The 14,305-nt window shown below is 34.9% G+C and overlaps 3 protein-coding genes across 3 annotated transcripts; all 3 read right to left on the bottom strand.

Moving 5' to 3' along the window:
- Positions 1–251: 251 nt before the first annotated feature.
- Positions 252–5,552, bottom strand: LOC148626951 (uncharacterized). The gene is made up of 4 exons (XM_088564710.1): positions 4,180–5,552; positions 2,387–2,505; positions 1,863–2,004; positions 252–468 (listed from the first exon to the last, which is right to left on the bottom strand). The coding sequence occupies exons 1-4, from the start codon at positions 4,313–4,315 to the stop codon at positions 365–367; spliced, it is 501 nt and encodes a 166-aa protein (XP_088420836.1). The 5' UTR covers positions 4,316–5,552; the 3' UTR covers positions 252–364.
- A 140-nt stretch (positions 5,553–5,692) lies between these two features.
- LOC148626950 (uncharacterized) lies at positions 5,693–9,382 on the bottom strand. Its single transcript, XM_088564715.1, has 4 exons — positions 9,139–9,382; positions 8,241–8,333; positions 6,942–7,048; positions 5,693–6,011 (listed from the first exon to the last, which is right to left on the bottom strand). Exons 1-4 carry the CDS (start codon positions 9,212–9,214, stop codon positions 5,817–5,819), a joined length of 471 nt encoding a protein of 156 aa, XP_088420841.1. The 5' UTR covers positions 9,215–9,382; the 3' UTR covers positions 5,693–5,816.
- A 1,172-nt stretch (positions 9,383–10,554) lies between these two features.
- Positions 10,555–13,793, bottom strand: LOC148626949 (uncharacterized). The gene is made up of 4 exons (XM_088564640.1): positions 13,491–13,793; positions 12,751–12,831; positions 12,314–12,420; positions 10,555–10,934 (listed from the first exon to the last, which is right to left on the bottom strand). Exons 1-4 carry the CDS (start codon positions 13,567–13,569, stop codon positions 10,707–10,709), a joined length of 495 nt encoding a protein of 164 aa, XP_088420766.1. The 5' UTR covers positions 13,570–13,793; the 3' UTR covers positions 10,555–10,706.
- Positions 13,794–14,305: the final 512 nt, after the last annotated feature.

Below are 14,305 nucleotides of genomic sequence, written 5' to 3'. Positions count from 1 at the left end.
GCTTGGGTTTGGATAGTAAATTGCAGAAAATTAGCAGAGAATTTATGTAGGTTGAAGAAGTGAATTTAGAACATAAAGCTTATTTCCATAAATTGACATACAATTATCTACATTGCCTATCTACTGAATCACGGTACAAAAAAGTCCGCGTTGTTTCAACAAATTCTGACGTAATTTTCTTTTTCAGTAACTATTATAGTGATTGACACGTTTAAGTACAATACCGGAATGCATTAAAGACGGAACCAAAATCGAAATCAACAAAACTGTAATGACCATGACATTCTCTTGACATAAAAACAATAAAGCTTATTGGTGTCACATGAAGTTCCGCTCCATAGCTTTAAATGGGATAATATAGTAATTATGAGCATTTATTTGTTCCATTCAACCACTTCATGTCCTCTGGTGTTATTTGGTCAGCCAGTTTATACACATTACATCGCCCATACTCAAAGGCATTATTTGCTACAAAAGAAACACGGAAAATATAATTCGGGAGGAAAGGAAGTAACAACTAAGGATCGAGTACAGTCTATCTTGTATAAAGTTATTCACATGACTGATGCAGGTTATGCATAAAGGTTGCCGAAGTTGGTCAAATCATTATAAAAGTATTAAAAATTTTCAGCATGTAGTAACATTGCTATTCGATCAGACCTTTTCGCTAGAATAAATCTCCTTAGGAGGAGTTTCATTATCCTGAGAAGTAATTTTGACACGTCTCTTGAAAAACTATAAACTCACTTACAAAGAGTGATGAAGAAAGTGTTTACATTTCCTTCTGGGGCAAGATTTTTTTTATATTTAAAAACACGTATCCTTCAAAAGATGGGTAAAACCGCTTATACAGCTCTCATTATGTAAAATTTCGCGTTTTGAATTCTGATGAATTTCTTTTTCAATATTTTTCTATTCTTTATATTTCTATCATACTTCCGCAAACAAAAGGGTTTTTTACAAAGGGAGGTAAACGTAATGATAATACATGTCAGAAACTACTTTGAGAAAATAATCAACATCATCTAATATACGAATGAATAAAAAATCATCTCTAGGCTGATATTTTTGATTGATTGACTACGTATACATTTTGTTTGCTGAATGTTTCAGCATACTGTATAGTTATTCCGATGGTCATCAATTATATACCTTCACTTAATTTTTTTTTATACATTCCTGTGAGGAGCATTTCATCCAAACCTTTCTAAAAGAACGCATGACTATCCTTTCATTTCGGCTATCGCTAAATAGATATGACGTTTCATTACTTGATAATCCAATCTTTAATCTCCGTCTCATTTACCCAAAAGAGATTAAAATTATGGACATTACAGACACACTGATGTGGGTCTTCTATTTCATGACCTTCTTCTTGAAGTATAAGTTGCCCGTAGCTATGTCGTCATTCCATAAGTTTTACAGTTGTCCCCATGATTATGACCAGCATGTTCTCCGTCTTTCATAGATACTCTTTATTTTTCACCGGACTTGATATTTAACGAGCAGCATGACCGGTGTCTTACAAGGAGCAGGAACTGCTCACCTTTCAGAGACAAAGATTTCATCTGTTTTCATATAAAGAAATAGAATTAATCGTGTAGTCCGGGTTGCCCATTAACTTGTTTCTATGTGCGTTTGTTTTTGTTTTTGTTCGTTATTTCGAATTCTTTGTTATGTATGTGCGTATGTGTGTCAATTTTAACTGTCGTGTCGTTACCCTTGGATTGTGTACTTTTTTATTTGCATTCGAATCCTGATTTCCTTGTTTCCCGTTTAACACTTCTCATGTACAGAGTGGAGACCAGAATAAGAGTATCTCTGAGACTATAGTTGCATTGTTCGGTTTCATTCAATATTACCTGCTAGAAGATATGTTTGACCAAGTTCCAGCATAATACAAGATTGATCATTTCCAGTAGTACACATAGGTTTACACGATTTACTGACTTTCATTCTTCTTATTCGTGGTAATTTGATAAAAGTCAGGGAGTTCAATATGTCCTAAAATAGCAATACATGACGATATATATATTTAATCTTATTTCTAGACCTTTCGAAAATTTCACGAGATACATTTTAAATGATTGTATTAGCTACTTCAATCTTGATTTGTTTAAACCTTTAATATTAATCCATTTACAAGAAAGTGTCCTTTGGGCAAAAACAAGTTCGAATATCTAAATTTGTCACGAAGGAGCATGCATGCTTAATGTACATTTCCGCGAGAAAAATTCCTATTTCTAACCTAAGCCCTACCTTGCGAAAGTACATCTCACACATACTCATCGACTGTCCCGGGAGGTCAATATTATCAAAGAAAAAAATCACATTGATCTTCACTTGTGTGTTATGTAATGTAACAGATTTCACAATTATATAATACCTGATGTATTTTTGTGATTTCTACATCATAATTTGTTTGATCCGCATTATTGATATTTTCTTGTATCTCATTGCTATCTTTTATTATCTCCAGTGCATCTTTGATTACTCCTTCAAAAACTAAATAAAAAAATATAGGCATTTTCATTGAATTAGTATGAGTTATATTCACTTAAGTGTAAATTTTAGTTCAATTAAGAATCAGAATGTGTGCATTCCATGATATAAAATCGAAATATGATTGATGTATACATTTCTGGTGGTTATTTTTTTCTATTCAAATAAGTTTAATTATATACCTCCACTGCACGAGACAACAAAGGTCAGACTGTAAGTGAAACAAAAAAGGTAAAACTGTTAGTGAGACAACAAAGGTCAGACTGTTAGTGAGAAAACCAAGATCAGACTGTTAGTGAGACAACCAAGGTAAAACTGTTAGTCAGACAACAAAGTTCAGACTTTTAGTCAGATAACAAATGTCAGACTATTTGTGAGACAACAAAAGTAAGACTGTTAGTGAGACAACAAATGCCAGAATGCTAGTAAGACAACAAAGGTCAGACGGTTAGTAGGACAACAAAGGTCAGACTGTCAGTGAAACAACAAATATAAAACTGTTAGTGAGACAACAAAGGTCGGACTGGTAATGAAACAACAAAAGTAAGACTAAATGAGACAACGGAGGTCAAACTTCGTGAGACAACACAGGCAAAACTATTAGTGAGACAACAAAGGTCAGACTAGTAGTGAGACAACAAAGGTCGGATTGCTGTTGGAAAAACAAAGATGAAACTAAATGAGACAACAAAGTTCAGCCAAGTTATGAGACAAAACATGTCAGACTGTTAGTTGGACAACAAAGGACAGACTGTAAGTAAGACAACTAGGGTTTGACAAAAAACAAAATAATGATCAAACAGTAGTGAAAAATTGTAAAATATCTTTTTGTTAAGAATAAAAATAACATTAACAGTTATACAACAAAGACTGGGTCTATGACAATTTAACCGAAATTCTCAAATCAATGATTTTTTTTCTCAGTCATAATACCAAACGATCCTGTGTTGAGAAAGGATTCGTGAATAAGTTTCAATATATGAACTTAAAACCGGATTAGAAGTTTGACAACGGAATCAAGATAAGAAGCAAAACAAAATTATTGTAAGTAATAAGAAAACAACAAACGTCAGATGATAATGTGATAACAGGCGAGAAAACTGAGGTCTGAGGTTAATTTAAATTTGAAACAACTAAACTAAGATTGAAATTGAAACAACAGAAATAAGATTCATAGTGAAACAACGTAAGTCAGATTGATAGTAAAACAACAGAAGTAAGATTGATAGTGAAACAACAGAAGTAATATTTACAGTGAAACAACAGAAGTCAGATTGATAATGGAACAACGGAAGTAAGGTTGATAATGAAACAACAGAAGTAAGGTTGATAGTGAAACAACAGAAATAAGATTGATAGTAAAACAACAGAAGTAAGATTGATAGCGAAACAACAGAAGTCAGATTGACAGTGAAACCACTGAAGTCAGGTTGATAGTGAAACAACAGACATAAGATTCATAGTGTAACAACTGAAGTCAGATGGATCGTGAAACAACGGAACTAAGATTGATTGAACGGTATCAGTGATAAGTTAAGAGATGAGTCGGTAGAATAAAATAATTAAAAACATATGTTAGTACAAACCGAAAATTAAGTTTTTCCAGATGTATGTATGCATTAGTACTAAAAGCTCATGACAATTAACCATGTGATATTTGTAGAAAACAGAACTGACCGTATGTATTGACGTGTTTATTTGCGTCCCTCCTACATATATCATCCTTCGGAGAATTGTTCTGGGACGATGGACAAGGACTGCAGGTCAGTGTGTTCTCCACGATCATTAATAGAAGAAGCAACCTTACCACCATAGCTCAGTTCGGTTTGGTAGACACTGAATGGCAGTGATGGCCCGATATGACCATTTATACGTTAGAATATGGACAGTTAACCATGACAATAGATCGCACTCAGATGTTCATGTTTACTAACTACTTATAAACTGCATAATGGATTTCAATCAAACCTTCTTCTGCTTCGTTAGTAAACCATATGATATACTGAACGGCACGAATTGCGGCGTAGTCTGTAATCTTTCTTGTGATATATACACAGATAGCTCGGTATAGAAACATTACAAACATCTTAAGCTGGTCATCTAAAAAGTGTATATCCATTTTCTATGTATTATGCACATACTACTAATTACATTTTATGCATTGTTATCACAGAAGTCCGACATTTTACTAACAAAAATTTATTTGGAACTTAAAATCGCCTAATACCGCGCTTATGGCATTTAAAATGAAGGGACGTTGCAAGTGTTTACGGTGCAGAAACATGTTTTATTTGCGGTTTTACACCGTTACCAAAGTCACAAATTATAGCAATACCATATATTGTGTTGCCACATGTGTGCCATAGAGTGTAGGTACTTAGACCGATCACACCCATAAAACTATAAAAAAACGCATCATTTGTTGACAAGTTCAGTAACATATGGTGTCTGATTTGTCATTTCGGTCAATATGATCATACAAACTGATAAATGATGTACAATACAATAAGATACAGTACTTCAAAAGACGCTATTGTTGTGTTAGCAGTATGTATTCGCCGCTTTACTGGAACTTTAAGACTATTGAGCTTTATTACGTATCTTATAAACATAATAACGTACAAGGTACAATGTTTTACACGATACATAACCTGGATTTATAATATTTTTATGCATCATGCTAATGTCGTGTTTTTTGAATCTCCTAATTTTTTTTCGTTTCTCACCGAAGTAAAGTGCGTCTGGTCGATATTTCATATTTATTTTATGGCATTATAAGGTAGTGATTTTCACATTTGCTTACTTATAAATATCCGAGGCTGGTCATCAACTAGCTTGAGGCAACGCCGAGGACATATATCGATTAATAATACCATATTAAATTAGGCCTGCTGATTTACAAAAGACAATTCTGCGTTGAAGCCTTGTGTTTTCTGTCGCATTAATTTGCGATTATATGATATAACGCTTCGTTTGAATTACCAGATATCCTGACGCAAATGTGGATGCTACTAAAACAAATGCAATATTTTCAGTACCCTTTCGTAAATCGGTGATTAGACCGATTTACGGCTGTAACGCGCAGGCGCCCCCAACATACCGATCAGATCATGTGAAGGCACAAGCCCAATCTTGAACACTGACATAGTGGTTGCATTAGAGTGGCGCCGAGAACACAATGACAAGTAAATAAGTGATAATAATTAATATATAATAACGATATTCTGTTGTAGCAAAGACTAGCTACTGCAATGTGTGTGCTTCTGGATTCGGTTATATTAACGGATATTGTAGTATTTGTTTATCTAGCAGTACTACTTCCGGCATATCACGACTGGGACGTTTGCATGATGTAAAATGTAGTCACTAGTACTGCCAATTAGAGTCCGTCTTATCGTCCCTAAACCACGACTTCCGGTCACAATCAGATCAGCGTTGATTTCTTCAGCTACTTGCACAATTCCTTCTCCGGGGGTGGGTGTGTGGACACTTTTAATTGTTCCTTTGACCTACATTAACATTGCATACATTATTTCTTGAAAAATGAAAAACATGAATTAGGTAGTTTCAGGTTTAATGAATTTGTAAAATTCATCACATCATCTATCTGCTACATTATTGACATTATTCAAAAACTGTCGGGGATTTGTCAGTACACTACCCTATACACACTAAAATCCCAACGATGTTAGAAATGTCAAATATGAAAAATTATCAGTAGTTAAGCAGCACTCCAGCTAAGAATCGTGCAAAATGTGATTCATGGGTGAAAAGCCTGCATATTTCTATTTTTGATATTTTGTTTGAATTGCCAAAGTAAATATGAATTAACATTCGGTTTTTCATATAACCCGTGTTCTTAGGAGATAGAAATTATATAGAATACAACGTAGAATTAAAAATTAAGGGGGATAACTCTGTAATTGACACTCAAATACAATAGAATCTATTGGATTTTCAACGTTGCACATCCTTAAGAGCAGGCAGATGAGAAGGAATAATTACACAATTCGTAATATAGACCCATTAAACAACTTTTAAAATCACAAAAATCAAAATATGTAGCCTTTCTTGGGGTGTATCACATTTTTCAGATTTTGCATGATTCTTACAAAGACAGCTACTTAATGTCTTATTGTGTGTTAAGTTTGCACCAGAAGAAAGGTTTTTAAGGCTTACTTTGTTGTAAATGTATCATGTTGATATATGTTTGCGGAACAAGAGCATGACCGTCGGTAATCTTGTTGTGTTTGATTTTTCAGTTTTTATTAATTGATTTGTCTTCTCGATTCTTTCCAAACATCTCTAGATCTGTTTTACTTTATCCTCAGTTTTTCATGACGATAAAGTAAAACAATAATGTATGTTATTTGTTAGCCTGGTGCAATATTTATCGTCATATTTTAATTTTAGAGCTTGCTCTTTTCAATATGCATTACCCCGGCATCCGTCAACAGGACAGTAAACTTTTGTAGCTCGGCGGTAACTTTTTCCTTCTCTTTTCTCAATAAAGAAGCCATGACTTCAGGATCAAACGAGTATGGTGCTGCAAAAAAAAAAGTCGAGTGAAAAATTATTTAACAATTATATACTACAACTGAAATAAAAATGTTAATCGTATACATTAAGTATCTGGCGTGTTCAAAGAATGGTTTTAAAAAGTACTAAATACAGTAAAAAGCTAAATATCAAAGTGTCATATACATATATATCTTAACAAGCAGAGTCGTGCATGTAACAGACATTCAATATGCAACTCGACCACCGAACTCGTCCCCCTTTTTAAGGGTGAGGTCAACTGGTTTCGATGGAGTTTGGTTTATACGCTAGTCGGGCTGCAAATATACATTGTTACAAATTCGAGCAAGGCTTGTCGCACCGGGTTCGCGCCCTCCAATTAATTCTTCAATTCCTGATTGATTGATTGATTGATTGATTGTTGGGGTTTAACGTCCGAGCAGCATGTAACACGCCAGGGGTAGCTCGTTCCACCACCTGGGGCATACAACCCAGTTGCTCTGTGGACAGAGCGCCTAGCCCCCGGCTAGGTTTCTGAGCACTAATTAGTCGCCTTTTATGACAAGCTTAGCGTTGCTGCAGGCCTATTCTTTTGACACCTGGACCTGCACGGGGCCTTCAATTCCTGTATCCACCCATCGTTGTGGGTTAATTGATTCATTCATTTATCCATATTAGAGCTTTGATCAGTTAAAGTTAGGTCATTTCTCCTACAGTATCTTAACTATACATATTTGTGTCACCTTCATATAAAAAATGCAACAACAAAAATCTACGATAATCTCTTGGAGGGCTAATCAGCTAGGACATAATATTAACTCGGTAACATGTTAATCTATGTCATCTCGAGTGGGACCAGGTCACAACATTTCTAAATAAGGTCACATCACATTAAATAAATGACTGTGTGTTTAAAATACTATCAATATTTAATGTTGCCGAGTTTTATCAAATGTAGCAGCGCAATTTAACAGAATGGGGTGGGGGCTTGAATAAAAATATTCCTCTTAATCTGTAATGCCTCACGTCGAACCGTTTGTAATATAACATAGAAATATCAGACGGTCTTCTCGTGCCATTGGAGGTGTAGAGCATGCTTGAACTTTAAAGGTAGTTGTTTGATGGCAGTTTATATTTTTCAGGGATGGTTCCATTTTGAAATGATCGGACAACAATCGTTTCGAAATAAGGTTTTCTTTTAGAACTAAAATATATCTTACATGAGAAATGTTGCGCTGCTATAACTTCGCTCATTTGCACAGCATGCACCATGGTGACGTTATCATCTTCTTGTCTTATATTATCGACATAAACTAAAAATATAGAAAGCCTATCGTGAGCGTACAACCCTCTAATTACCTATAGATCAAAGGCAGTCTTTTACTTATTTTATGATCCTAAATATCATATGAGGTATTCTATCTGGCGTACTGAAGCACCCGTCCTCATTTTATTGATTGTCTGACATTACAAACACGGAAACAGTGAATGATTTTAGTTCAGAGACTACTCTATCTGATCAATATATCCAAATCTATGATTCTTTGTAAAATAAAGACGATGATATTAAAGCACATGCATGTGTATCAAATAATCCTGGAGTCAAGTTCATCTAACGCATACAGTGTGACGAGAAAATGTTTTTTACGGCGTAATACACTTGCGACCTTCAACTCGTTTAACTAACTATATTTAAACAATTTTACACCAAACATAACTTTCAGCTGTCGTGGAAAATCAACCATGAAAACAATGGCGATTTCCAAGGTTAAGTTCGCTTCCAAATTCGCTCATAATATCTACAAATCTAAAAGGCGCGTAAAAGCGAAAAACAGGACAAACAAAATTTAGCCTAAAGTTTGTAAATCCTCGAACATCACATCTTTTATGGTTAGTTGTGTGGGTGCTGCCATTGCAGCTTTTTATACCCCAAGTACAGTTTTGAAGTTGTTGCTATTTGCAACATTGATCAACTACCAATGTGTGTCTATGTGTGTGTGTTCGTTTTAATGGTTTTTTTTTCACCGGAAGGATGCACGTATATTTGTATACTCGGTAACAATTTTGTGTCGTTTATATGTTTATGGAAGAACAATTTTCATCAATTATTACACTTACATTGAAAAGCGAATTTCGACTGATCACTTCCATCAATAGCTATTAAAATGTTCCTCGATTGCTTATTCTCCGCCATGACGGATATATACCTCCGTATACACTGATAACAGACAGACACAATATCACTTGATATCAACGCCGTCGTATTTGTATGCAGTTGGATTCAATGTCATTTCATATCCTAGTTACAAACTTTAAATGACAAATAAAATATGAAACCCACAAATAATTTGTCTTATTTATAGGACATGCACTCCACGTTTTATATTTAGTGTGATTTGATTTTCTTGTATGTATATAATTGGAATTCGATAACAATTTACATACAAAGGCAATAAACAATGTGTGTTATCTGTATCTATCCTAAGTTGCAAATGGTAAACTGCATTATCAGATGTACGAGAAGATCACAGATTAATAAATAATTGTGTAATTATATTATATTACTTGGCAGTTAACACTCGCTTTAATATGGTTCTACGAGTGTTACAAATTCAGCATTTACAATCATAATATAAGAGAAATTACCATGGGAGACGGGTTGATGTTTTGACAGAACAAAACTGGGCTGTATAATTATTTATTTCCGTGCCCCGTGCAGGTCCGGGTGTCAAAAGAATGGGCCTGCAGCAGCGCTAAGCTTGTCGTAAAAGGCGACTAAATAGTGCTCTGAACCCTAGCCAGGTGATAGGGCGCTCCGCCACAGAGCAACTGGGTTGTGTGCCCCAGGTGATGGAATGGGGTATCACTGGCGTGTTACATGCTGGGGTTGTCAGGATATAATACGGAAAACCTGACCGTAAACCATAGTGGTGCGCCGTGTTGGGAATGATGTCACGTTCCTCGCACGTTAAAGAACCCTGCTGTGGTATTCGATAGGAGTATGAACCTTTGCGCTCCGCTACAAGAGGCTAAATTGCCCGACCCTACCCATCCCTCCCTTTTATCTTGTGGCAATCAAAATTTGTCGACCCTATTATCTTTTTGTGTCCATTAATGACGCTGAAATGTCAAGCGAACATTACCACATAATCCGCTTATAGATTCATCCGTTTAAGGGGATAATTTCAGCTATTCCACAGAGTTGTTTAAGTGTAACAGGAAAATGGAAAAATCAGAAACATGGATGTCAAAATACGACCGATCTGACAATATAATTTCACTCAAAGATGATTTCTCTTTTGGAAAAGACCACTATCTGTTCTTAAAAAGTTCATTTTCAGGGCATTTCTATGAAATCATAGCCCAATTTACCAAAATGATATGGAAAACCTTATCTTTATTCCTTGGTACTGAAATTGCAAATATAGTCAAATTTAACTTTCAAAATGGCGGTTTCTTTTATACCATGTTTCACCTGCTGGCTTTTGTTTACATAGACTTGTGCTCACTTTTCAGATTGATAAAAAAGTCAAATTAACTGTAATCTTTATTAAAAAAACATTTTGTCCTTTTTATGACAAATCCCATGAGAAAGAATTGGATTTAGATGGAGCTTCATAAAACAAAGCCATTCCACTTGATAGCCACACATCCGGTTCCTGGATTTCCGAAACTACACATTTAAATCAAGCACTCATGTTCTGGTCAGTTGTTACAGTTTTTTTGCGTTTAACAAGCACCACCGGAACTTTTGCATGATGTACAAGATACGAACTAACACTTCCGAGTCTATCCAAGAAGTTCCGGTTCTGTCCGTGACCTCCGGTAATTATACAATCTACATCTTCATCTTTGGATACTTTCAGAAGTGTGTCTTTCGGGTCCCCGTCTTTACAAACTACTTTTCCTTCCATCTGAAATAAATGTGTGTAGTACAATATATACAGTCATCAACATTTTGAAGGATTCTGTAAGTTATATGAATGAGAGGCCATTTCCGTGCAATTAAAATAAAGACATCTAGAGGTCCCAACACGTTTTTCTGTACCTGTCTGTTGGGTACGACATGGGCTAACCCCAACAAGCTATTGCGGCTGTGTTGAAAAAAAAACCACCTATCTAAACTTAATGACTTGAAAACAATCAAAACTGTGATTATGTGATAGCTGTATACTGTTGAAATCATGCCAAACTATAATTTCTGGATATTTGTCGCACATGGTACTTCTAATTTTTTATAATCAATTAAACTTTCCAAAAAAACCCATAAAAACGTCAAAATTCCGTATGTCAGCTGTAGGTCCAAAAAATCTAAAATAGTGATTTGCAGAGGGTACGAAATTTGTCAAATTTTGCATGGAACAATAATTTCATATGTTCTTTCTGAGATAATTATCGAGGCTGCGTTAATTTTAGGCAAACAAATATTCAATGCAAAAATGAAAATGTTGGTAAATGTTCAGTAATCAAATTTTGTGGAACTTTCACTTCTTGAACGTTTGGAACGTTTCTCGTCGACCGGGAAATGCGGAAATAAAACGGAAATAATTTCTGCTTCAGATAACAAGACCCAGATACTTATACTCGTCTCAAAAGAATAGAATGAATTCTTATAGTATAGTAATTCGATCGGAGTTGACAGAACTTTAAAAGGTATAGAAAAGCAGAAAGCAGAATGCTAATAGATAAAATGAATGTAGAAAAGGGAGTCATAAACATTTTTTATTTCGGAATACGCAAATGAGCGAATGAAATGAAAATCCTCATCAATGAGCGGCTATCTAATGGATGTTGATGAAAGCCCGATTTTCTGAAGAATAGAAAGCTCTTTCAATCGAAATACTACGTTGTGATAGGTCCAAATTCTGCTGTTGGTACATGTAACATCAGATCATACATGTATATCAAAATGCACATTTTAATTTATCGCAGGAGAAAGTTGCAATGTTCCCTCTCTAGACAGACAGTGTGCATATATGTTGCGGTTGCATTCCACGCTGCGGTGTGCAAATTTAATTTACCGGTAGTACTGATAATCAAATTAATTAATCTGTTCGTTTTTTCTAAGAAATGTTCAAGATGTTTTTATTGCTACCAATAAGAAATTGTATATTTTGCTTTACTGTACCCGTGGTTCAATAAGCTAGCAAGAAACGAAAAGTGTCGACAAACGTCGGATTCTGACGTTACCAAATATGCCGCAATAGCGTGCGTAACGTTTACGCATGAGACCAATAGTAGTCTACGAGGTCTATCCGTAATATATATAAAATATCTTGACATTAATACATACTTGTTCCCGTTTCAAATGTTCTTTTAGTCTTGCCAAAAGTAGTTTTGTTGTTTTCGCCTGTTCCACTAACATTCCTTGAATATCATCTGAGCTCATGGTAAAGAAGCCTACAAGGCAAGAAAAGACGCGTATAAAACGAAACGCTTTCTCCAGCTGATACTGTTGTTTTTTAATTTCAATTTCAATATTTTTGCGATCCTTTCAGGGTTTTCCAGTATTTATTGGGAACTACACTGTATGTATTTAAAATCATTTGCGAATCAAAAGATTTTCATTTTTCTGTTTTCTCTAGAAGATATCGGTGCATACTTGATGATAATAACGGATGATTTATGTTTTCTGGATTAATCATGAAATAGCTACAAATATAAATTTTTATTACATTTGATGAATGATGTAGCGTAACAATTGTGTTATGAAATACAATGCATACTTACTAGACACTTGAGAGTGTGGCATTTCTGGGCAGTGCACAAATATGACATAGTCATTCGGTTCTCTGAAGTGCCTCAAGTACCCTGTTAGTGAAAATAGTGTGTTAAAAACTTAAAAGAAAGGCAAATAGAATTTATATCAGATAAAAAAACAGACAAACAAATATTCATACATTGACATGCATGGTCCGAAACAGAAAAACAGATATACATACATTGATATGCATGGTCAGAAACAGACAGATATACATTCATTCATATGTACGGTCCTAAACCAACAGACAAATATACATACATTGATATGCACGGTCGGAAACAGACAGACAGATATACATACATTGATATACATGGTCCGAAACAGACATACATACATTGATATGCACGGTCCGAAACAGACAGATATACATACATTGATATACATGGTCCGAAACAGACATACATACATTGATATGCACGGTCCGAAACAGACAGATATACATACATTGATATACATGGTCCGAAACAGATATACATACATTGATATGCACGGTAGGAAACAGACAGATATACATACATTGATATGCATGGTCCGAAACAAACAGACAGATATACATACATTGATATGCACGGTCCGAAACAGACAGATATACATACACTGATATACATGGTCCGAAACAGATATACATACATTGATATGCACGGTCGGAAACAGACAGAAATACATACATTGATATGCACGGTCGGAAACAGACAGAAATACATACATTGATATGCATGGTCTGAACATTGGCTACCATCCATCGCTACCATAACCTTCTTCTTTGCCGCTTGATTCTCAGCCATAATAATCTGGGTGTTTACATACAAATCACATTTCTGTGTGTATTGATACTAATTATAATTAACATCCATTAATTATTATCACATAAACCTTCAATACACAAAATAGATCGTACTAATTAATGGCATTGTGAATGTCAAACTGTACAACGAAACAGAGTGTTTGCTGCAGAAAAACATTGCTGTTAGATACCTGCAGAATGAGAATCCGACCTGAACTACATCACACGGACCTTGTAGATTTATAGTTCCCTCTTAGGAAAATCATACACTATCTAGTAAAGCTTAATTCATGATGATTAAGCCGTGATATTTGGCAATAATCAAACATCCTAAACTTCTTTTTTTATTATATTATTTTACTGCAAAATTTATGTTCGTTTCCTGAAATGTGTAAGTGGTCTAAGCGTTTTAGGATATTGTAACGTAAAACTTTGTTTCTTACTTGGTTGATACTGAGTTTTGTTGAAAGGGGAAAACAAATGTAGCGTTGTTGTTAATAAAAATACCAACGAAATTAAAGAAACCTGATTTCTTTAAATCTTTTTAATATTTTCTTTTGATGTCCTTTAGTCTCGAGAAATGGCGTATAAAACAATAGAGCGATTGCACAGAAATAAAGTAATTTATCTATTATCCCATTCATTAAACAATTAGAAACTAATTCATTTGATAACATCCGTGTAAAGTGACCACTGGTTCCTGCACAGCGGGGGACGGGACAACGCGTTTGAAAATT

This window comes from Perna viridis, chromosome 1, assembly GCF_037379345.1.
Source record: "Perna viridis isolate PV_CMFRI_1.1 ecotype Kerala chromosome 1, ASM3737934v1, whole genome shotgun sequence".
NCBI classification, from domain to species: domain Eukaryota; kingdom Metazoa; phylum Mollusca; class Bivalvia; order Mytilida; family Mytilidae; genus Perna; species Perna viridis.
Note: the sequence above shows the minus strand (reverse complement) of the source record. Positions and strands in the feature narration are given on the sequence as shown.

Excerpts from the sequence above, each read along its gene's own strand:
- LOC148626951 (XM_088564710.1), bottom strand. The coding sequence starts at position 4,315 with ATGGTGGTAAGGTTGCTTCTTCTATTAATGATCGTGGAGAACACACTG. Across the intron at positions 2,005-2,386 it reads AAATCACAAAAATACATCAG|GACATATTGAACTCCCTGAC; the intron begins GTATTATATAAT and ends TTGCTATTTTAG. Across the intron at positions 469-1,862 it reads TCAAACATATCTTCTAGCAG|CAAATAATGCCTTTGAGTAT; the intron begins GTAATATTGAAT and ends TTTCTTTTGTAG.
- LOC148626950 (XM_088564715.1), bottom strand. The coding sequence starts at position 9,214 with ATGGCGGAGAATAAGCAATCGAGGAACATTTTAATAGCTATTGATGGA. Across the intron at positions 8,334-9,138 it reads GTCGAAATTCGCTTTTCAAT|TTTATGTCGATAATATAAGA; the intron begins GTAAGTGTAATA and ends CTATATTTTTAG. Across the intron at positions 6,012-6,941 it reads TCCTGTTGACGGATGCCGGG|GTCAAAGGAACAATTAAAAG; the intron begins GTAATGCATATT and ends ATGTTAATGTAG.
- LOC148626949 (XM_088564640.1), bottom strand. The coding sequence starts at position 13,569 with ATGGCTGAGAATCAAGCGGCAAAGAAGAAGGTTATGGTAGCGATGGAT. Across the intron at positions 12,421-12,750 it reads GCCACACTCTCAAGTGTCTA|GCTTCTTTACCATGAGCTCA; the intron begins GTAAGTATGCAT and ends CTTGCCTTGTAG. Across the intron at positions 10,935-12,313 it reads AACATTTGAAACGGGAACAA|ATGGAAGGAAAAGTAGTTTG; the intron begins GTATGTATTAAT and ends CATTTATTTCAG.